The sequence below is a fragment of the Tachysurus vachellii genome, chromosome 24, assembly GCF_030014155.1.
Source record: "Tachysurus vachellii isolate PV-2020 chromosome 24, HZAU_Pvac_v1, whole genome shotgun sequence".
Taxonomy (NCBI): Eukaryota; Metazoa; Chordata; class Actinopteri; order Siluriformes; family Bagridae; genus Tachysurus; species Tachysurus vachellii.
Window position 1 is genome coordinate 13,824,361 of NC_083483.1, and position 21,954 is coordinate 13,846,314.

Genomic DNA, 21,954 nt, shown 5'->3' on the forward strand with positions numbered 1-21,954 from the left:
AGTTAATAAATAACAACAGACACTAGCTAAAATACATATAAATGCAGAAGACACTCAGCAGCATCGATATGCAGATTGAGCTGTGGACTACATTACAGAATGAAGAGACTTGTGGTTCTACTCTCCTTGTTTCTCCTCGCCGCTACCGAAAAACAAGGTTAGTCTTGATCATATAAAAAATAAGTTGTATCATTTGCAAGAAAATATAAAAAAATCTAACTATTTGAAATTTAAAGATCTTTTAGGTAAAATGTTCACCTTTCCTGTGGAGTCCAATCGCCACCATGTGAGTCTCAGTCCTCAGCTGGAGAAGGAGACGAATTTCACATGTATTACTGTGTGTCTGCGTGCCTTCTCCGACCTTTCCCGAAGTCAGATCCTTTTTTCGTTGGCTCTCCCAACATCTGATAATGCCTTTGTTATTTACAAGCCCAAACGAGAAGTTTATCGTTTACATTTGGGAGAATCGTTTGTGGACTTTTGGGGCATGCAAGATGAACTAAATGTCTGGAATTCGGTCTGCGCTACCTGGGATGGGAAAACAGGTCTCAGTCAGCTGTGGGTGAACGGAAATCCGAGCACACGAAAAGGGCTCTCTCGTTTAGGCTCTTTTTTCGGAACTCCAAAAATCATTCTGGGTCAAGATCAAGATTCTTACGGTGGAGGATTTGACATTAACCAGTCATTTGTGGGCATGTTGACTGACGTTCATATGTGGAACTCGGTTTTGTCTCCTAGCGAGATTTCGCAATATATGCACGATTACTGGTATCCGCCTGGAAATGTTCTTAACTGGGACTCTTTGGAATTCAGTAAAATTGGGTATGTGATTACTGAAAGTGTAAAAACTACTCAAAAATTCAATATTGTTTAAATTCATTGTTTAGGAACCTAAAAGAAGTAATGAATACAGACCTGTCTTTACTATAAGTGATAATGCAATGAAGTTTGACCAACTGTAAAAAATAAACATGAAAAAATAAAAAGGTGTTTGTTTAATGAATTTTCTTGAACATCAGAATTATACTACAGTGATACCTCGAGACACGAGTGCTCTGACATACGAATTTTTTGAGATACGAGCTGTGATTCGACCAAATTTTTGGCTTGAAATACGAGCAAATTTTCGAGATACGAGCATCCGAGCCGCCGCCGCCGAAACAAAGATCAACAACCACGTGTGCTCTGTTTCCCCGCCTCAGCTTCCCGCGTCTCACTCGGTTAAAGCCGCCTTTACACTGCACACGACAAACGACGGCCGATAAACAGGAAGTCATTCATTTCCTATGGAGAGTCGCAAAGGGGCTGCGTGAGGTGCCGAACATCTGCGGATCCGTAATTTTCGGATCCGTTTTGAACGTTGGATCCGTTAAAATAATTTAACTTGTGCGACGACACCGCATCTGATATGCCGACCGGACAGGTTTTTATTAAAACGACCGGCAGATGTTAGTGAGGAAAGAGTGACAAAAAAGGCAAAAACAAGTGAAGAGAAAAGCGATGAAGAAAATTAAGCAAAATTTAAAATAGAGCGGCTCTATGAATTGGAATTTAAATGGTCGGTTATATGGATGTCGTACCCGGATTGGTGCGTGTCGTGGACAGCTGATTAACAGCTGATGCACGCTTGACGGCGTGGCCTGTCAGAACTAACGCGATGCTTGATTTAATTCATTCATTCATTATCTACCGCTTATCCGAACTACCTCGGGTCACGGGGAGCCTGTGCCTATCTCAGGCGTCATTGGGCATCAAGGCAGGATACACCCTGGACGGAGTGCCAACCCATCGCAGGGCACACACACACTCATTCACTCACACACACTCTAGGGACAATTTTCCAGAGATGCCAATCAACCTACCATGCATGTCTTTGGACCGGGGGAGGAAACCGGAGTACCCGGAGGAAACCCCCGAGGCACGGGGAGAACATGCAAACTCCACACACACAAGGTGGAGGCGGGAATCGAACCCCCAACCCTGGAGGTGTGAGGCGAACGTGCTAACCACTAAACCACCGTGCCCCCCTCGATGCTTGATTTACGTTCGTTAATTTGAGGGAAGTTTAGTTAAGTTCCATTTAAGTGTAAAGTAGCATTAAGAGTGTACAGTAGAGTGTACACTAGTGTGTACAGTAGAGTGTACAGTAGCGAGTACGTGAACGAAAGCGAAAGTGTACGTACGAGACAAAATTCCTCCTGTTTACTCCTCCCTCAACCTCCGTGCGCATCTTCCGTCAAGTAAAACCAGTTTATTTTTTTAACTTTCTCTTTTATTACTGTATGTTTTTATACAATATTTGTCATTTATATATAAAGGTAATGTACATCTTTCATATTCAAAGCACAAACAAAACAACTGGAGTGGAATTTTACGAGCTGGAACGGATTAATGGGATTTCAATTCATTTAAACGGGGAAAATTGTTTTGAGATATAAGCAATTTGAGATACGAGCAAAGTCACGGAACGAATTAAACTCGTATCTCGAGGCATCACTGTACACTACTACAGTATATACCCTAAAGTTTGTTTACCCCGACCATCACATGTCACATTTGTCGCTCTATTTCCCAAGCTGTTGGCACAAATCTATAAGCTCACAATTGTGTAAGACGTATTTTGTACCCCAAACTTGCTTACTTACTAATTACTTAATTTACACTTAATTACACTATAAACTGTAGTCTGAATGTTTTATTGAAAATGGAAGGATACCATTATACTGTAGAAATGGGGAATTAGCCATTTATCTAGGACACAGAGGCATTGTGGGATTTCAGCTATAAAGTGACTCATGTGGAGCAGAGTAAAACATTTGATAGCTAGAAATGTGACTGGAAAATGTCATGGTATTATATAAGTCAATGACATGCAAATGTTTGAGAAATGCTAAACAGTCTACAAACATTTGGGTTAATTAATAACAGTGAATGAATAATAACAAATACATTTAAATACAAAACAGAGTGAACGACATCGATAAGCAGATTGAGAAGAGTTTTGGAGCTTGAAGGATTAATCCAATTCAGTGTGCGATTTCTGTGATGGGAATTTGGGACTCGAACAACAGAAACCTGAGCTCACAAACAAATCTTCTGATTGCATATTATTCAGATGATATAAGAATTTTCATTCATTCATTCATCTTCTACCGCTTATCCGAACTACCTCGGGTCACGGGGAGCCTGTGCCTATCTCAGGCGTCATCGGGCATCAAGGCAGGATACACCCTGGACGACGTGCCAACCCATCGCAGGGCACACACACACTCACTCACACACTCACACACATTCACTCACACACTCACACACTACGGACAATTTTCCAGAGATGCCAGTCAACCTACCATGCATGTCTTTGGACCGGGGGAAGAAACTGGAGTACCCGGAGGAAACCCCCGAGGCACGGGGAGAACATGCAAACTCCACACACACAAGGCGGAGGCAGGAATCGAACCCCCAACCCTGGAGGTGTGAGGCGAACGTGCTAACCACTAAGCCACCGTGCCCCCCGATATAAGAATTTCATCCAGGGAATGTATTCACCTGGAACTCCAGGTTGTCTTCTGATTAAAGAGTAAACATGTAAGGTTGAATAAATATACAGACCTATTATGTAACGTAACAAACCTGAGCTGATAATATAAAATAAATTTCACCTGAGGGGAAAAAATGACATAGAAAAATAGAACCACGTGCACTAACCTGGGATAAACTTTGAGACTTTCTTTAAAGGATTTGTTTAATTGTTTTGGTTTGTTTTTGCATCAGACTTGTTTCAAAAAAATTATTAAATGCTGAACGTTTACATAGTTGTACAGAAAATATTCCTGTAGTTTAGGGATATATCCAAATGCCAAGCAAACAATGTACTATATGCTGTAGACACTCACTCACTCACTCTCACTTTCTACCGCTTATCCGGGTCACCTCAGGTCACGGGGAGCTTGTGCCTATCTCAGGTGTCATCGGGCATCAAGGCAGGATACACCCTGGACGGAGTGCCAACCCATCGCAGGGCACACACACACTCTCATTCACTCACGCAATCACACACTACGGACAATTTTCCAGAGATGCCAATCAACCTACCATGCATGTCTTTGGACCGGGGGAGGAAACCGGAGTACCCGGAGGAAACCCCCAAACACGGGGAGAACATGCAAACTCCACACACACAAGGCGGAGGCGGGAATTGAACTCCCAACCCTGGAGGTGTGAGGCGAACGTGCTAACCACTAAGCCACCGTGCCCTGTAGACAAACAAAAACTCAAATTTCAAGTAAAATGGACATATATAAAACTATAATGTTTTAATAGGTAACCTCGTTTGTCACATATAAATTCACAAAACTTCCACTGCATCTTCAAAAGAACCTGTGAAAACAGAACATAAGAAAACGTTTAGATTAGCAAATCACTTTCACTGTAAAACGTTAATGAACATCTGCTAATGACTACATTTTTTAAACAGTTTAAGTTGCTACTACAAACAAACAAAAAATAATAAAAGTTTCAAAAGAAACTTTAAGAAACACGTTTTGAACGGTTATTGTAATACACCCGAGACATATGCTAGCGTTAGCGACAAGCACGTGTACATGCAAACACGCTTATATGAACCAACGGAAAAAAAAAACTTATGCCAGCGAAATACAATCATTGTAACTGGGAACATATAACACTGGCTAACGTTATTAAATGTGACCTGACAGAAATAGCTCATGTTACTGTGAAGGGACAGAAAATGGAAAAAAGAAAATAGCATCAATCGTCACATTTACACGAAGTTAACTTATTAACATTTAACTAACATCGGTTTTAGGGTAATCATTTATCGTCAGAAAGATTTCTGTATATTAGACTAGTTACACTCACTGTTTCAAAGTGCTTTCAAAAATCCACGGTTTGCACGCCGAGGCCCAGACAGCGCAAAATCACGATGACCTGTTTCAGGCCCCGCCTCTCCTCTTCCCTGCCCCGCCCCTCCCTTACAGAAACATAACATACCAAGTTGTCTCTGCTTAACATGATCATTGCACTCAATATTTCATCTGAATAGTGCAAACAACTAATTTGAATTAGTAGTGACAAGGATTTTTTTAAAAAATGACAAAGAATAAGTAAGGACCACTTAAAATGTTTCATTAACTCAAAATCTTGGTTTAGAGTGTACTTATTAACTGATCCATTATTACACCCTATGTATACATTCAGCAGCATGACACAAAATAGTGTGATCTCTGACTTCACCTGGTCTTTCGTGCCCTCTGTGGGATCAAGACCGTGTTCAATTCTGATGGCATCTAAGAGTGATGTTCTTTCAGCCGGATCACAAATAGAAACTACACAAAAGGCTTTTAATTAAACATTGCAGGAGAGGGAATGAAGCAGGTGAAGAAAAGATGAAAAGAAGGGATCTTGATGGAGCTTGGGCTTCGCTCTTGACTGCTGTGAGAGGATGAACCTGACACCACTTTATGATGCATCATCCTCCACAATGGATAGTTTTGACAGGTGTTTTTAGGTAGTGCTGTAATGAAAGCTTTCCTGAGCTGTGAAAAGATCTGCTTGATCTGCTGAGGAGTTCCACTGGAACCTGTAGAATAAAGCTGTTATGCTGCTGAAGCACTTGGCATGAAGCACTGTTAGAAATGAGCAAGAAAAACATTGTAGTTCTTTAACCGTGGTAAATAAAGGCCAGTTTGGTACAACTGTGTGTTTGTTTTTGTCCATGGGTTTCCTTTGGACCTTTGGAGGATGAGGAGGTTGAGGACATGCAAAAAAAAAAAATTAAAAAAAAAGGTTTTTATGAAAGAAATGGAAGGATAACGTTACAGAAAATGAAAACAAGCATTTTGTAATAGTTCTCTTTCAGCACTTTGGTGAACTATTAATGTAAAGCTTGCAAAATCTCTGAAGTTTGGACCTGACTAAAAATATTGAGCTGATCCAGTTCAAGGACTGAGATGTCAAAACAACTGAACAAATTTTGCCGTTTTACAAATAGGCCTATGTAAGTTAATAAATAACAACAGACACTAGCTAAAATACATATAAATGCAGAAGACACTCAGCAGCATCGATATGCAGATTGAGCTGTGGACTACATTACAGAATGAAGAGACTTGTGGTTCTACTCTCCTTGTTTCTCCTCGCCGCTACCGAAAAACAAGGTTAGTCTTGATCATATAAAAAATAAGTTGTATCATTTGCAAGAAAATATAAAAAAATCTAACTATTTGAAATTTAAAGATCTTTTAGGTAAAATGTTCACCTTTCCTGTGGAGTCCAATCGCCACCATGTGAGTCTCAGTCCTCAGCTGGAGAAGGAGACGAATTTCACATGTATTACTGTGTGTCTGCGTGCCTTCTCCGACCTTTCCCGAAGTCAGATCCTTTTTTCGTTGGCTCTCCCAACATCTGATAATGCCTTTGTTATTTACAAGCCCAAACGAGAAGTTTATCGTTTACATTTGGGAGAATCGTTTGTGGACTTTTGGGGCATGCAAGATGAACTAAATGTCTGGAATTCGGTCTGCGCTACCTGGGATGGGAAAACAGGTCTCAGTCAGCTGTGGGTGAACGGAAATCCGAGCACACGAAAAGGGCTCTCTCGTTTAGGCTCTTTTTTCGGAACTCCAAAAATCATTCTGGGTCAAGATCAAGATTCTTACGGTGGAGGATTTGACATTAACCAGTCATTTGTGGGCATGTTGACTGACGTTCATATGTGGAACTCGGTTTTGTCTCCTAGCGAGATTTCGCAATATATGCACGATTACTGGTATCCGCCTGGAAATGTTCTTAACTGGGACTCTTTGGAATTCAGTAAAATTGGGTATGTGATTACTGAAAGTGTAAAAACTACTCAAAAATTCAATATTGTTTAAATTCATTGTTTAGGAACCTAAAAGAAGTAATGAATACAGACCTGTCTTTACTATAAGTGATAATGCAATGAAGTTTGACCAACTGTAAAAAATAAACATGAAAAAATAAAAAGGTGTTTGTTTAATGAATTTTCTTGAACATCAGAATTATACTACAGTGATACCTCGAGACACGAGTGCTCTGACATACGAATTTTTTGAGATACGAGCTGTGATTCGACCAAATTTTTGGCTTGAAATACGAGCAAATTTTCGAGATACGAGCATCCGAGCCGCCGCCGCCGAAACAAAGATCAACAACCACGTGTGCTCTGTTTCCCCGCCTCAGCTTCCCGCGTCTCACTCGGTTAAAGCCGCCTTTACACTGCACACGACAAACGACGGCCGATAAACAGGAAGTCATTCATTTCCTATGGAGAGTCGCAAAGGGGCTGCGTGAGGTGCCGACCATCTGCGGATCCGTAATTTTCGGATCCGTTTTGAACGTTGGATCCGTTAAAATAATTTAACTTGTGCGACTACACCGCATCTGATATGCCGACCGGACAGGTTCTTATTAAAACGACCGGCAGATGTTAGTGAGGAAAGCGTGACAAAAAAGGCAAAAACAAGTGAAGAGAAAAGCGATGAAGAAAATTAAGCAAAATTTAAAATAGAGCGGCTCTATGAATTGGAATTTAAATGGTCGGTTATATGGATGTCGTACCCGGATTGGTGCGTGTCGTGGACAGCTGATTAACAGCTGATGCACGCTTGACGACGTGGCCTGTCAGAACTAACGCGATGCTTGATTTCATTCATTCATTCATTATCTACCGCTTATCCGAACTACCTCGGGTCACAGGGAGCCTGTGCCTATCTCAGGCGTCATCGGGCATCAAGGCAGGATACACCCTGGACGGAGTGCCAACCCATCGCAGGGCACACACACACTCATTCACTCACACACACACTAGGGACAATTTTCCAGAGATGCCAATCAACCTACCATGCATGTCTTTGGACCGGGGGAGGAAACCGGAGTACCCGGAGGAAACCCCCGAGGCACGGGGAGAACATGCAAACTCCACACACACAAGGTGGAGGCGGGAATCGAACCCCCAACCCTGGAGGTGTGAGGCGAACGTGCTAACCACTAAACCACCGTGCCCCCCTCGATGCTTGATTTACGTTCGTTAATTTGAGGGAAGTTTAGTTAAGTTCCATTTAAGTGTAAAGTAGCATTAAGAGTGTACAGTAGAGTGTACACTAGTGTGTACAGTAGAGTGTACAGTAGCGAGTACGTGAACGAAAGCGAAAGTGTACGTACGAGACAAAATTCCTCCTGTTTACTCCTCCCTCAACCTCCGTGCGCATCTTCCGTCAAGTAAAACCAGTTTATTTTTTTAACTTTCTCTTTTATTACTGTATGTTTTTATACAATATTTGTCATTTATATATAAAGGTAATGTACATCTTTCATATTCAAAGCACAAACAAAACAACTGGAGTGGAATTTTACGAGCTGGAACGGATTAATGGGATTTCAATTCATTTAAACGGGGAAAATTGTTTTGAGATATAAGCAATTTGAGATACGAGCAAAGTCACGGAACGAATTAAACTCGAACCTCGAGGCATCACTGTACACTACTACAGTATATACCCTAAAGTTTGTTTACCCCGACCATCACATGTCACATTTGTCGCTCTATTTCCCAAGCTGTTGGCACAAATCTATAAGCTCACAATTGTGTAAGACGTATTTTGTACCCCAAACTTGCTTACTTACTAATTACTTAATTTACACTTAATTACACTATAAACTGTAGTCTGAATGTTTTATTGAAAATGGAAGGATACCATTATACTGTAGAAATGGGGAATTAGCCATTTATCTAGGACACAGAGGCATTGTGGGATTTCAGCTATAAAGTGACTCATGTGGAGCAGAGTAAAACATTTGATAGCTAGAAATGTGACTGGAAAATGTCATGGTATTATATAAGTCAATGACATGCAAATGTTTGAGAAATGCTAAACAGTCTACAAACATTTGGGTTAATTAATAACAGTGAATGAATAATAACTAAAATACATTTAAATACAAAACAGAGTGAACGACATCGATAAGCAGATTGAGAAGAGTTTTGGAGCTTGAAGGATTAATCCAAATCAGTGTGCGATTTCTGTGATGGGAATTTGGGACTCGAACAACAGAAACCTGAGCTCACAAACAAATCTTCTGATTGCATATTATTCAGATGATATAAGAATTTTCATTCATTCATTCATCTTCTACCGCTTATCCGAACTACCTCGGGTCACGGGGAGCCTGTGCCTATCTCAGGCGTCATCGGGCATCAAGGCAGGATACACCCTGGACGACGTGCCAACCCATCGCAGGGCACACACACACACTCTCATTCACTCACACACTCACACACTCACACACTACGGACAATTTTCCAGAGATGCCAGTCAACCTACCATGCATGTCTTTGGACCGGGGGAAGAAACTGGAGTACCCGGAGGAAACCCCCGAGGCACGGGGAGAACATGCAAACTCCACACACACAAGGCGGAGGCGGGAATCGAACCCCCAACCCTGGAGGTGTGAGGCGAACGTGCTAACCACTAAGCCACCGTGCCCCCCGATATAAGAATTTCATCCAGGGAATGTATTCACCTGGAACTCCAGGTTGTCTTCTGATTAAAGAGTAAACATGTAAGGTTGAATAAATATACAGACCTATTATGTAACGTAACAAACCTGAGCTGATAATATAAAATAAATTTCACCTGAGGGGAAAAAATGACATAGAAAAATAGAACCACGTGCACTAACCTGGGATAAACTTTGAGACTTTCTTTAAAGGATTTGTTCAATTGTTTTGGTTTGTTTTTGCATCAGACTTGTTTCAAAAAAATTATTAAATGCTGAACGTTTACATAGTTGTACAGAAAATATTCCTGTAGTTTAGGGATATATCCAAATGCCAAGCAAACAATGTACTATATGCTGTAGACACTCACTCACTCACTCTCACTTTCTACCGCTTATCCGGGTCACCTCAGGTCACGGGGAGCTTGTGCCTATCTCAGGTGTCATTGGGCATCAAGGCAGGATACACCCTGGACGGAGTGCCAACCCATCACAGGGCACACACACACACTCTCATTCACTCACGCAATCACACACTACGGACAATTTTCCAGAGATGCCAATCAACCTACCATGCATGTCTTTGGACCGGGGGAGGAAACCGGAGTACCCGGAGGAAACCCCCAAACACGGGGAGAACATGCAAACTCCACACACACAAGGCGGAGGCGGGAATTGAACTCCCAACCCTGGAGGTGTGAGGCGAACGTGCTAACCACTAAGCCACCGTGCCCTGTAGACAAACAAAAACTCAAATTTCAAGTAAAATGGACATATATAAAACTATAATGTTTTAATAGGTAACCTCGTTTGTCACATATAAATTCACAAAACTTCCACTGCATCTTCAAAAGAACCTGTGAAAACAGAGCATAAGAAAACGTTTAGATTAGCAAATCACTTTCACTGTAAAACGTTAATGAACATCTGCTAATGACTACATTTTTTAAACAGTTTAAGTTGCTACTACAAACAAACAAAAAATAATAAAAGTTTCAAAAGAAACTTTAAGAAACACGTTTTTAAACGGTTATTTTAATACACCTGAGACATATGCTACCGTTAGCGATAAGCACGTGTACATGCATACACCCTTATATGAACCAACGGAAAAAAAAACTTATGCCAGCGAAATACAAACGTTGTAACTGGGAACATATAACACTGGCTAACGTTATTAAATGTGACCTGACAGAAATAGCTCATGTTACTGTGAACGGACAGAAAATGAGAAAAAAAAATAGCATCAATCGTCACATTTACATTAAGTTAACTTATTAACATTTAACTAACATCGGTTTTAGGGTAGTAATTTATCGTCAGAAAGATTTCTATATATTAGACTATTTACACTCACCGTTTCAAAGTGCTTTCAAAAATCCACCGTTTGCACGCCGAAGACCAGACAGCGCATTGTCACGTCCTGTTTCAGGCCCCGCCTCTCCCCTTCCCTGCCCTGCCCCTCCCTTACAGAAGCGTAACATACCAAGTTGTCTCTGCTTAACATGATCATTGCACTCAATATTTCATCTGAATAGTGCAAACAACTAATTTGAATTAGTAGTGACAAGGATTTTTTTAAAAATGACAAAGAATAAGTAAGGACCACTTAAAATGTTTCATTAACTCAAAATCTTGGTTTAGAGTGTACTTATTAACTGATCCATTATTACACCCTATGTATACATTCAGCAGCATGACACAAAATAGTGTGATCTCTGACTTCACCTGGTCTTTCGTGCCCTCTGTGGGATCAAGGCCGTGTTCAATTCTGATGGCATCTAAGAGTGATGTTCTTTCAGCCGGATCACAAATAGAAACTACACAAAAGGCTTTTAATTAAACATTGCAGGAGAGGGAATGAAGCAGGTGAAGAAAAGATGAAAAGAAGGGATCTTGATGGAGCTTGGGCTTCGCTCTTGACTGCTGTGAGAGGATGAACCTGACACCACTTTATGATGCATCATCCTCCACAATGGATAGTTTTGACAGGTGTTTTTAGGTAGTGCTGTAATGAAAGCTTTCCTGAGCTGTGAAAAGATCTGCTTGATCTGCTGAGGAGTTCCACTGGAACCTGTAGAATAAAGCTGTTATGCTGCTGAAGCACTTGGCATGAAGCACTGTTAGAAATGAGCAAGAAAAACATTGTAGTTCTTTAACCGTGGTAAATAAAGGCCAGTTTGGTACAACTGTGTGTTTGTTTTTGTCCATGGGTTTCCTTTTAACTTTTGGAGGATGAGGAGGTTGAGGACATGCAAAAAAAAAAAATTAAAAAAAAAAAGGTTTTTATGAAAGAAATGGAAGGATAACGTTACAGAAAATGAAAACAAGCATTTTGTAATAGTTCTCTTTCAGCACTTTGGTGAACTATTAATGTAAAGCTTGCAAAATCTCTGAAGTTTGGACCTGACTAAAAATATTGAGCTGATCCAGTTCAAGGACTGAGATGTCAAAACAACTGAACAAATTTTGCCGTTTTACAAATAGGCCTATGTAAGTTAATAAATAACAACAGACACTAGCTAAAATACATATAAATGCAGAAGACACTCAGCAGCATCGATATGCAGATTGAGCTGTGGACTACATTACAGAATGAAGAGACTTGTGGTTCTACTCTCCTTGTTTCTCCTCGCCGCTACCGAAAAACAAGGTTAGTCTTGATCATATAAAAAATAAGTTGTATCATTTGCAAGAAAATATAAAAAAATCTAACTATTTGAAATTTAAAGATCTTTTAGGTAAAATGTTCACCTTTCCTGTGGAGTCCAATCGCCACCATGTGAGTCTCAGTCCTCAGCTGGAGAAGGAGACGAATTTCACATGTATTACTGTGTGTCTGCGTGCCTTCTCCGACCTTTCCCGAAGACAGATCCTTTTTTCGTTGGCTCTCCCAACATCTGATAATGCCTTTGTTATTTACAAGCCCAAACGAGAAGTTTATCGTTTACATTTGGGAGAATCGTTTGTGGACTTTTGGGGCATGCAAGATGAACTAAATGTCTGGAATTCGGTCTGCGCTACCTGGGATGGGAAAACAGGTCTCAGTCAGCTGTGGGTGAACGGAAATCCGAGCACACGAAAAGGGTTCTCTCGTTTAGGCTCTTTTTTCGGAACTCCAAAAATCATTCTGGGTCAAGATCAAGATTCTTACGGTGGAGGATTTGACATTAACCAGTCATTTGTGGGCATGTTGACTGACGTTCATATGTGGAACTCGGTTTTGTCTCCTAGCGAGATTTCGCAATATATGCACGATTACTGGTATCCGCCTGGAAATGTTCTTAACTGGGACTCTTTGGAATTCAGTAAAATTGGGTATGTGATTACTGAAAGTGTAAAAACTACTCAAAAATTCAATATTGTTTAAATTCATTGTTTAGGAACCTAAAAGAAGTAATGAATACAGACCTGTCTTTACTATAAGTGATAATGCAATGAAGTTTGACCAACTGTAAAAAATAAACATGAAAAAATAAAAAGGTGTTTGTTTAATGAATTCTACTGATACTTAAAATAACATCATATATACGGTTGCATCTGTGATAAAACCCCATTTGTTGTTATTAAAAAAGTGAGTATCTGTTGTAAAAGAGCACAATATATCATATAAAGTTCTTTCAGGCTAATTAGAAAAATGGACCGATTGAATGCTGGACCAACGAAGAGGATTCTATCATAGAGGTTCTTTGGGTGAAACTTCAAAACTCATCAACAAGAACAAGAGCTTCACAGGAGTTTGTAACAAACATTATATAAAATATGCATACAGTGAAATGTGACTAAATAAGACAACTGTGTTTTGGGAAATCTATTATGTTCAAGTGAATCAAAACAGTGGATCATTTTAAAATACAGAACAATCAAATATACAGATCAATAATCTGTAAAGAATCTCAGTAATTAAATGTTACAGCAAATTTTCTTGAACATCAGAATTATACTACACTACTACAGTATATACCCTAAAGTTTGTTTACCCCGGCCATCACATACGTCACATTTGTCACTCTATTTCCCAAGCTGTTGGCACAAATCTATAAGCTCACAATTGTATAAGACGTATTTTGTACCCCAAACTTGCTTACTTGCTAATTACTTAATTTACACTTAATTAAACTATAAACGACTCTCATGTGGAGCAGAGTAAAACATTTGATAGCTAGAAATGTGACTGGAAAATGTCATGGTATTATATAAGTCAATGACATGCAAATGTTTGAGAAATGCTAAACGGTCTACAAACATTTGGGTTAATTAATAACAGTGAATGAATAATAACTAAAATACATTTAAATACAAAACAGAGTGAACGACATCGATAAGCAGATTGAGAAGAGTTTTGGAGCTTGAAGGATGAATCCAATTCAGTGTGCGATTTCTGTGATGGGAATTTGGGACTCGAACAACGGAAACCTGAGCTCACAAACAAATCTTCTGATTGCATATTATTCAGATTATGATATAAGAATTTCATCCAGGGAATGTATTCACCTGGAACTCCAGGATGTCTTCTGATTAAAGAAAAAACCCATAAACATGTAAGGTTGAATAAATATACAGACCTATTATGTAACGTAACAAACCTGAGCTGATAATATAAAATAAATTGTCACTAAATATGAGTAAAAATTAATCACCTGAGGGGAAAAAAAATGACGTAGAAAAATAGAACCACGTGCACTAACCTGGGATCAACTTTGTGACTTTCTTAAAGGATTTGTTCAATTGTTTTGGTTTGTTTTTGCATCAGACTTCTTTCAAAAAAATGATTAAATGCTGAATGTTTACATAGTTGTACAGAAAATATTCCTGTAGTTTAGGGATATATCCAAATGCCAAGCAAACAATGTATTATATGCTGTAGACAAAGACTCTCTCTCACTTTCTACCGCTTATCCGAACTACCTTGGGTCACGGGGAGCCTGTGCCTATCTCAGGCGTCAAGGAAGGATACACCCTGGACGGAGTGCCAACCCATCGCAGGGCACACACACACACTCTCTTATTCACTCACACAATACAGACAATTTTCCAGAGATGCCAATCAAACTACCATGCATGACTTTGGACGGGGGAGGAAACTGGAGTACCCGGAGGAAACCCCCGAGGCACGGGGAGAACATGCAAACTCCTCACACACAAGGCGGAGGCGGGAATCGAACCACCAACCCTGGAGGTGTGAGGCGAACATGCTAACCACTAAGCCAAAATACAAATTCAATTCAATTCAAATTTATTTGTAGCTATAGCGATTTTAACAATTAACATTGTCTCAAAGCAGCTAAACATAAACATAGAACAAAAGGTTATTATAAAGAATAATATAAAGATTAATATAATACAAAAATTCAAGATTAATATTAGATATATTTAAATGTGTTTGTATTTAAGCCTAATGAACAAATCTGAGGTGACCGAGGGATTCTGCCTCGAAGGCGCTTTAACTGGATGGTCAACAAGATTTTTATACTCGCATTGACTAATAATAAGACAAAATGTGAAAATATATAAATGTGTGTTTTGTAAAATCCACTTTTTTTTAGTTCAGTGTTTAAATTACTGGTGTGTAAACCATCAAAACGACACGCAAAAAAAATTTCCTGTCGTATTGCTGTTAGGGTTCTAAAACACTTTAAGATGTTTCAGCTGTATATTATTTTATGATTTTATGACAAATAAATTTTAAAAAGACTAAAGGCAGGTAAAATAAACACAGGTCAGGAAACACCTGTGCATGTAAATTAAAATAACAGGCACTTTGAATACATATATATGAAGATATATGATTTAGGATTCATTAATTTGCTACAGACACGTCGAACTTTTATAAAAATAACTTTTATAAATAAGTAAAAACATTGATTTTGCCATGTCATCCTTTCTATTCTGGCTTCCCAATGAAAGCATTACACAGGTTGAAAAACATGTCACGTGGTTTTTTCCCGGGCTTTTTGATTGCTTCAGCCAATCACACTCCGCCTCCTTCAGACTTCTTTCTGTCAGATTAGCTTCGTTAGCTTTGTTTAGTTCATTTTCTTCACTCTCGTCTTTATCTATCCTTGTTACTGTTTATCTAGCAAGTGATAAAAGTGATTATACCACAGATATATAATATACGGATATTTGTAGCACGTAACGCTTTATTACTTTATACTAGGATGAAAGTTAGTTAGCATGCGACCCAGTAGCATATGCAGTGTCCCAAATAGCGTCTGACTTGATAAGAAGTTCACTAGATAGGGCGCAGGAACCCAGAGGTCTCGTGCGCTTATATAAGGAGCAGGCTGCTATTTGGAATTGACCCCTGCTTTGTTTACTAGGACGTGTATAGTGTTAGTTTACAGCTTTCTGTCTTCTCAGTGGGATTTTTTTTTTTGTCCAAACATGGACTTGAGTGACTTTGAGGCGGATAATTCGGTCAGTTGTAGACTGTCATCTCCAATCCCTGAGCTGTGCAGGACTGAAGACTGCTGTCTGGGTATCGACGAGGCTGGTAGAGGTCCTGTGTTGGGTCAGTAAACATCACATCAAGCTAAATGACTGTTCAAAATAGCTGCCTTTGTGTTCTTATAAATAATACACTGTTTGTGTTTACTTCTGTGTGTTTACTATCAGGTCCCATGGTTTATGGAATATGTTTCTGTCCAGTGTCCAGAAAAGAGGAGTTGAAGGACCTGAAAGTTGCAGGTCAGCCACAGTGAAGCTCAGTGTGATGGGAGAAATAAACCATACAGAGTCGTGTTGTTGTAGGAAAACAATCAGCGGTGATGATGATGATGATGAGAAGGCTTGCAATAATCATGTCAAAAGTGGATGCACTGGGGTGCTTTCGTTCCTCTTAGGACTTCTTACACCTCAGTGCTTTTATAACCAACTCCTTAAATTAAAAAAAAAATAGTTTTTTTTTTTTTTGTGTGTCATACGATTACTAAAAACGAGTTCTTGTTCTCACTTACGCTACAGCAGCCGTAAACAGCACGTGCACAAAAAGACCTCCTTAAAGAGGTGTTTGAGGTAAAGTTCCAGCTTTACATCTGACCGTCGACTCCTACGAATCGGTGTCACGTAAACAGACAAAGCCTCGTGGTCAAGATTACATGTAACACGTTTTATTAATCAGTTTAGTCCACGTTTAAGTCGTTACTATAGGATCGATAACACGTTAGAATAACCAGTGCACGTTAATATCATTTAATCTGTGAATTTGGATTACAGACAGAGCTGCTGATGTAGAAAATGAATCGTCGCTTTCTGACCGATCCGAGCGTTCGACAGCGATTGCTTTGTTATAGAAAAATAAACCTGACTTAACAACCGAGACTTGAAGATTTAAATCATGTATAATAGAATAGAATAATAGTTTTACACGATTTATGATAAACGTCCAGCCTTTTTGGCAGTTGAATGTATCCCATGTAGAAACGTGTGTGTTTGTAGTGTGTGACGTTGCAGGGAAACGGTAGTCCAGTGTGTTTTGCTGACTTTTGTGTCCAGACTCGAAGACGCTGAGCGAGGCAGAGAGAGAGAGCCTGTTTCTGAAGCTGGACAAGGCTAAGAACTTTGTGGGCTGGGCTCTTCAGGTCCTCTCACCAAATACCATCTCCACCAGCATGTTACAGAGGTACACACACACAAACACGCACACACACACATCACAACATCTGTATGGTGCGTTAATAATGAAGCCTTTTCTCTTGTCTCGTTCCTCTTTCTTTGGTCAGGACGAAGTATAATTTAAACGCTCTGTCTCACGATGCTGCTATTGGGCTGGTGCAATACGCTCTGGACTGTGGAGTGCAGCTCAAAGAAGTACGAAAAGCATCTGTTGTCTTTCATCCCCAAAATTACATTTCCAAAACGTTTTCCACTTACGACAGATTTAATCGATGTTGCTGATGAAGTTGCACTGGAGCTGTTTCTAAAATCATAAGAGACAAATTGATTATGATGAAGCTGGGACGCGTGTGTGTGTGTGTGTGAGATCAGGTGTTTGTGGACACGGTGGGTCCAGCGGAGAAGTACGAGGAGAAGCTGTCTCAGCGTTTCCCCGGGGTGAAGGTGACCGTACGCCCCAAAGCTGACTCACTCTTCCCCATCGTCAGCGCCGCCAGCATCTGTGCCAAGGTCAGTCCTTGTACCACTAACACAACATAACAGCATCCCTGCTGCTCGTCTACCATCCATGAACCTCTTCTGAACAGTAGATCATCAGAGCCTCCTCCCAGCAGGAGATCCAGGACCTTCACATTATATATATATAGTGATTAATATATATATAGAGATATATAATATGATATAATATATATATATATATATATATATATATATATATATATATATATATATATATATATATATATAGTGAATATATATAGTGAATAATCAAGTTACTATATTATATACAGTGTACATATCCCTTTCTTATATTTATGACTAATACTTATACATATATTATATTATTTATAGATATTACACCTTTTCTATTATAACATGGTGTAATGTTCCATTCATTTTATCTACTCAGTGCTGCATTTATTCACCACCCATAGATTTAGATTTTGGGTATACTGTATGTTTATATATTCAGCCTGCACTATTTTTTACACAGTGATACTATTTCCCCTTGTGGTAGATGTTCCGTGATGACGGTCAAGTTGTGTCTTTTCATCTGTCTTTTAGGCATAAAGAACAAAAAATCTGATGTCACTGTCAAATTATTAATGAGAAAAAAAATCTTTGTTTACCACCAAAACTAGTGTCGGATATAAATCCGACTCGTCGTGCAAAAACACGCTCGATTATTTTCTGCTCTTTCCTGCCAGGTGGCACGAGACCACGCGGTGAAAGGCTGGAAGTTTGCAGAAGACTTAGTGCACGTGGACACCGAATACGGCTCAGGATACCCCAGCGGTCAGCACTCGTTTCCATGTGTTGAAAATGTTAATCAGTAATCACCAAGAACATAGATTTCAGCCCAAGATTGCAGGATGTAACTAAATCGCTGTTGACCGACTACTCAGTAGTTTCACAGATTTAGTTTAATGCTTTCGTTATGGGTACATCATCGTTTCCATAGTTACAGCTCACACGGAAACGTGCCTGCATGCCGGATGCTCTAACCTGAACGAATTGGTGAGATTCTGGATGGAGTCTCCAGTTAAAGCTGTAACTTTACAGCTAAAGCAAGTCCATGGACTGTTTTATAGCTTCTTATATTTCAGTCATAATGTTACTTTAAATGGATAAAAATTAATTTTGAAATTATTATTTAATAAATAGGGGGCAGTCGTGGCCTAATGGTTAGAGAGTCTGACTCGTAACCCGAAGGTTGTGGGTTCGAGTCTCGGGCCGGCCACGACTGAGGTGCCCTTGAGCAAGGCACCGAACCCCCCCAACTGCTCCCCGGGCGCCGCAGCATAAATGGCTGCCCACTGCTCCGGGTGTGTGTTCACGGTGTGTGTGTGTGTGTTCACTGCTGTGTGTGTGTGTGCACTTTGGATGGGTTAAATGCAGAGAACGAATTCTGAGTATGGGTCACCGTACTTAGCCATATGTCACATCACTTCACTTCACTAAATGATACAATTTTAACCTTTGGTTGATTGCTGTGGCATCGAAGAAGTAAAACGTTTCGAAAAATTAGCATTTTGGAAAATGCTAATTTTTGTTCCTCTGCTTTGTCACAGCAGCATGTTGTTAATGAGTTGTGTATAACAGCACAACCTGAAGTGTTTTATTTCTTATGTTATCTCTGAACTCCCTCACTGGATGTAAATGTTACACCGTTCTCATAAATGACACAAATAAAAGTAAAAAGATCACAAATATTTACTGTATCACTCATGTATCTCGCTTGCTAGTTCCATCACAGTTGTCTGGTTAAATGTGCTGAAGGTTTTCTTGTGGTTACTGAGCTTAAAGTTTTTAGTTGTTACGTAGTCAGTGAAAGGTCCCCATAAAGGTGGTTAAACATGTCTCTGTGTGTGTTTGTGTGTTTAGACCCAAAGACTAAGAGCTGGCTGTTGAAGTATCTCGACCCAGTGTTTGGTTATCCTCAGTTTGTGCGTTTCAGTTGGAGCACGGCTCAGACTCTGCTGGACAGCAAAGCCGTCCCAGTGCACTGGTGAGTCCACCAGCAGGGGGCGGAGTCTCGCAGCTCAGGGTGACATCTGAATGTTGTGAAAGATATCGTTAGATTAGATATCATAATGGTGTTAGTCATGTTTGATAATCAGAGAGAGTTCTCCTGTGTGTGTGTGTGTGTGTGTGTGTGTGTGTGTGTGTGTGTGTGTGTGTGTGTGTAGGGACGATGACGAGGAGGACGGAGAGAAATCTGCAGCTCGACAGAATAACACGTCCGTATTGTCTTACTTCAGTCGCAACAAACCTGCCAGCGAGACACACACACGAGAGCCGCACCGCTTCTTCACTGAGCGTCGATTACAGAGCATTGATACGCTCTAAACACGCAGACACACACGCTGTCTAATCTAAACCTCTGTCAAGTTGTCTCCTGGAAAATCAAGCGTTGTATTTTTGTTTTAAACAATTTTCTTAACATTCAAGAAATAAAACGTGTATTTTATACATTAAGGTTTGCACTGGTTTGTATTCCTGCACCCTCACGTTGTACGTCTGTAGTTAGATTTATGTTAAATCGCTGCTCTACTGGGTGGAATATTGCTTAGCAAGAATGAATTAAAAGGGAATTTATTATGAATACAATTGATATGACAGCAGGAGCTCAGTGGGTAAGATGTTGGTATAACGCTGTAATACTGTAGATTATAATAATAATTTAAAAAAACAAAACAAAGAACATTTTTCCCCACAAACATGAAATGGTATGATTTTTATATATATAAAATATTTTTTCTCTTTATTTTGTATATATATATTTGTGTATATATATATATATATATATATATATATATATATATATATATATATATATATATATATATATATATATATATATATAAATATATACATATATATAAATATATATATGTATATATTTTTTGTTTATATAATTATTTGTTTATTTATATAGATTCCTTTATATATTTATGTATATATATATATATATATATATATATATATATATATATATATATATAATTTTTTTTCTTTATTTATTTATATTTTATTTATATTTATTTATATAATATATAAAATTCCCACATTAATCTTGTCTGTAAATGATGAAATGGTTTGTCGATGACGTCACAAAGCGCAGTTGTTCCTCCTCTACAGTGGGCGGCGAAACGAGCGTGCTTGCGTCATCAAAAAGCGCGGCATAAACCGGAAGTGCGCCGTCAGAAAGCGTTTCCGTTGTATAGTAAGTGTGGTAAGTTTAAGACCTGTTCATTCATCATATAAACTATAGTCCCGGTTTAGTTACATGTTCCTGTGTTACATCTGTTATATATGTCGGATGTGTTGTTTGTTAAGCAGTGAATGAATCTCACGAGGTGTTTTGAATCTTTTTATCTTCTCTAATCGCAGGTGAAAGATAAACAACATGGACATAAGACCGAACCACACGATTTACATCAACAACCTGAACGACAAGGTGAAGAAAGAAGGTGAGTGTTTAACAGGACACGTTTGAGATGTTGCATGCTGGGATCAGGCTCTTATTTTGGTCCAAAGGGGTTTAAAATGTCCTTAAAGTCATCCAGCATCCTGCACTAGTCTTGTGTTGGTCAAAGTAAATGCTTTCTATGATGTTTATGTTTCATATGTAGTTTTTTAAACTTCACCAGGTGTGTTATTGTGTATCTTGAGCTCTTCTGGTGACACATCGTTCCCCTGACCTCCTGTTCTTCTCTCTTTAACTACTGAGTGTTTACAGAGAAGTTGTTGATGTTCGAGTTCAGACTCAAAGCACCATGAGTCTGTTCAGATGATTGACTGTGTTGTGTTTTTATCCTCAGAGCTGAAGAGGTCTCTCTACGCCCTGTTTTCTCAGTTTGGACAGATCATCGAGATTGTTGCTATGAAGACCATAAAAATGAGAGGCCAGGCGTTTGTGGTGTTTAAAGAACTTGCTGCAGCTACAAACGCACTGAGACAGCTGCAAGGTTTCCCTTTCTACAATAAACCCATGGTGAGTATTTCAGGGCTCATTCACTGTGTCTGTGTGTGTGTCTGTGTGTGTGTGTGTGTGTGTGTGTGTGTGTGTGTGTGTGTGTGTGTGTCTGTGTGTGTGTCTGTGTGTGTGTCTGTGTGTGTGTCTGTGTGTGTGTGTCTGTGTGTGTGTCTGTGTGTGTGTCTGTGTGTGTGTCTGTGTGTGTGTCTGTGTGTGTGTGTGTCTGTGTCTAAAATAAAAATCCCAGATTTTTTCCCAAAAAATCCGATTTACGATTTAAATTGATTTTTCCCTCCTGCTGAAAAATCAATCTGCAGATT

At 39.5% G+C, this 21,954-nt stretch overlaps 5 protein-coding genes across 5 annotated transcripts in view; all 5 read left to right on the forward strand.

Annotated features, from left to right (window-relative positions):
• Positions 1-986, forward strand: LOC132839816 (serum amyloid P-component-like). The gene is made up of 2 exons (XM_060860993.1): positions 1-157; positions 237-986. Exons 1-2 carry the CDS (start codon positions 100-102, stop codon positions 872-874), a joined length of 696 nt encoding a protein of 231 aa, XP_060716976.1. The 5' UTR covers positions 1-99; the 3' UTR covers positions 875-986.
• Positions 987-6,019: 5,033 nt separating this feature from the next.
• Positions 6,020-7,005, forward strand: LOC132839832 (serum amyloid P-component-like). Its single transcript, XM_060861021.1, has 2 exons — positions 6,020-6,176; positions 6,256-7,005. Exons 1-2 carry the CDS (start codon positions 6,119-6,121, stop codon positions 6,891-6,893), a joined length of 696 nt encoding a protein of 231 aa, XP_060717004.1. The 5' UTR covers positions 6,020-6,118; the 3' UTR covers positions 6,894-7,005.
• Positions 7,006-12,033: 5,028 nt separating this feature from the next.
• On the forward strand, positions 12,034-13,019 carry LOC132839370 (serum amyloid P-component-like). Its single transcript, XM_060860306.1, has 2 exons — positions 12,034-12,190; positions 12,270-13,019. Exons 1-2 carry the CDS (start codon positions 12,133-12,135, stop codon positions 12,905-12,907), a joined length of 696 nt encoding a protein of 231 aa, XP_060716289.1. The 5' UTR covers positions 12,034-12,132; the 3' UTR covers positions 12,908-13,019.
• Positions 13,020-15,531: 2,512 nt separating this feature from the next.
• On the forward strand, positions 15,532-20,133 carry rnaseh2a (ribonuclease H2, subunit A). Its single transcript, XM_060860960.1, has 8 exons — positions 15,532-16,051; positions 16,156-16,227; positions 17,035-17,161; positions 17,262-17,349; positions 17,527-17,664; positions 18,363-18,450; positions 19,540-19,663; positions 19,845-20,133. Exons 1-8 carry the CDS (start codon positions 15,925-15,927, stop codon positions 20,002-20,004), a joined length of 924 nt encoding a protein of 307 aa, XP_060716943.1. The 5' UTR covers positions 15,532-15,924; the 3' UTR covers positions 20,005-20,133.
• Positions 20,134-20,745: 612 nt separating this feature from the next.
• The window catches only part of snrpb2 (small nuclear ribonucleoprotein polypeptide B2), a 3,481-nt gene continuing 2,272 nt past the window's right edge, over positions 20,746-21,954 (forward strand). Inside the window, exons 1-3 of the mRNA XM_060860177.1 lie at positions 20,746-20,890; positions 21,049-21,128; positions 21,480-21,652. Of these exons, the coding sequence (XP_060716160.1) occupies positions 21,065-21,128; positions 21,480-21,652 (237 nt within the window). The 5' untranslated portion in view covers positions 20,746-20,890; positions 21,049-21,064. The remainder of the gene's footprint in view (positions 20,891-21,048; positions 21,129-21,479; positions 21,653-21,954) is intronic.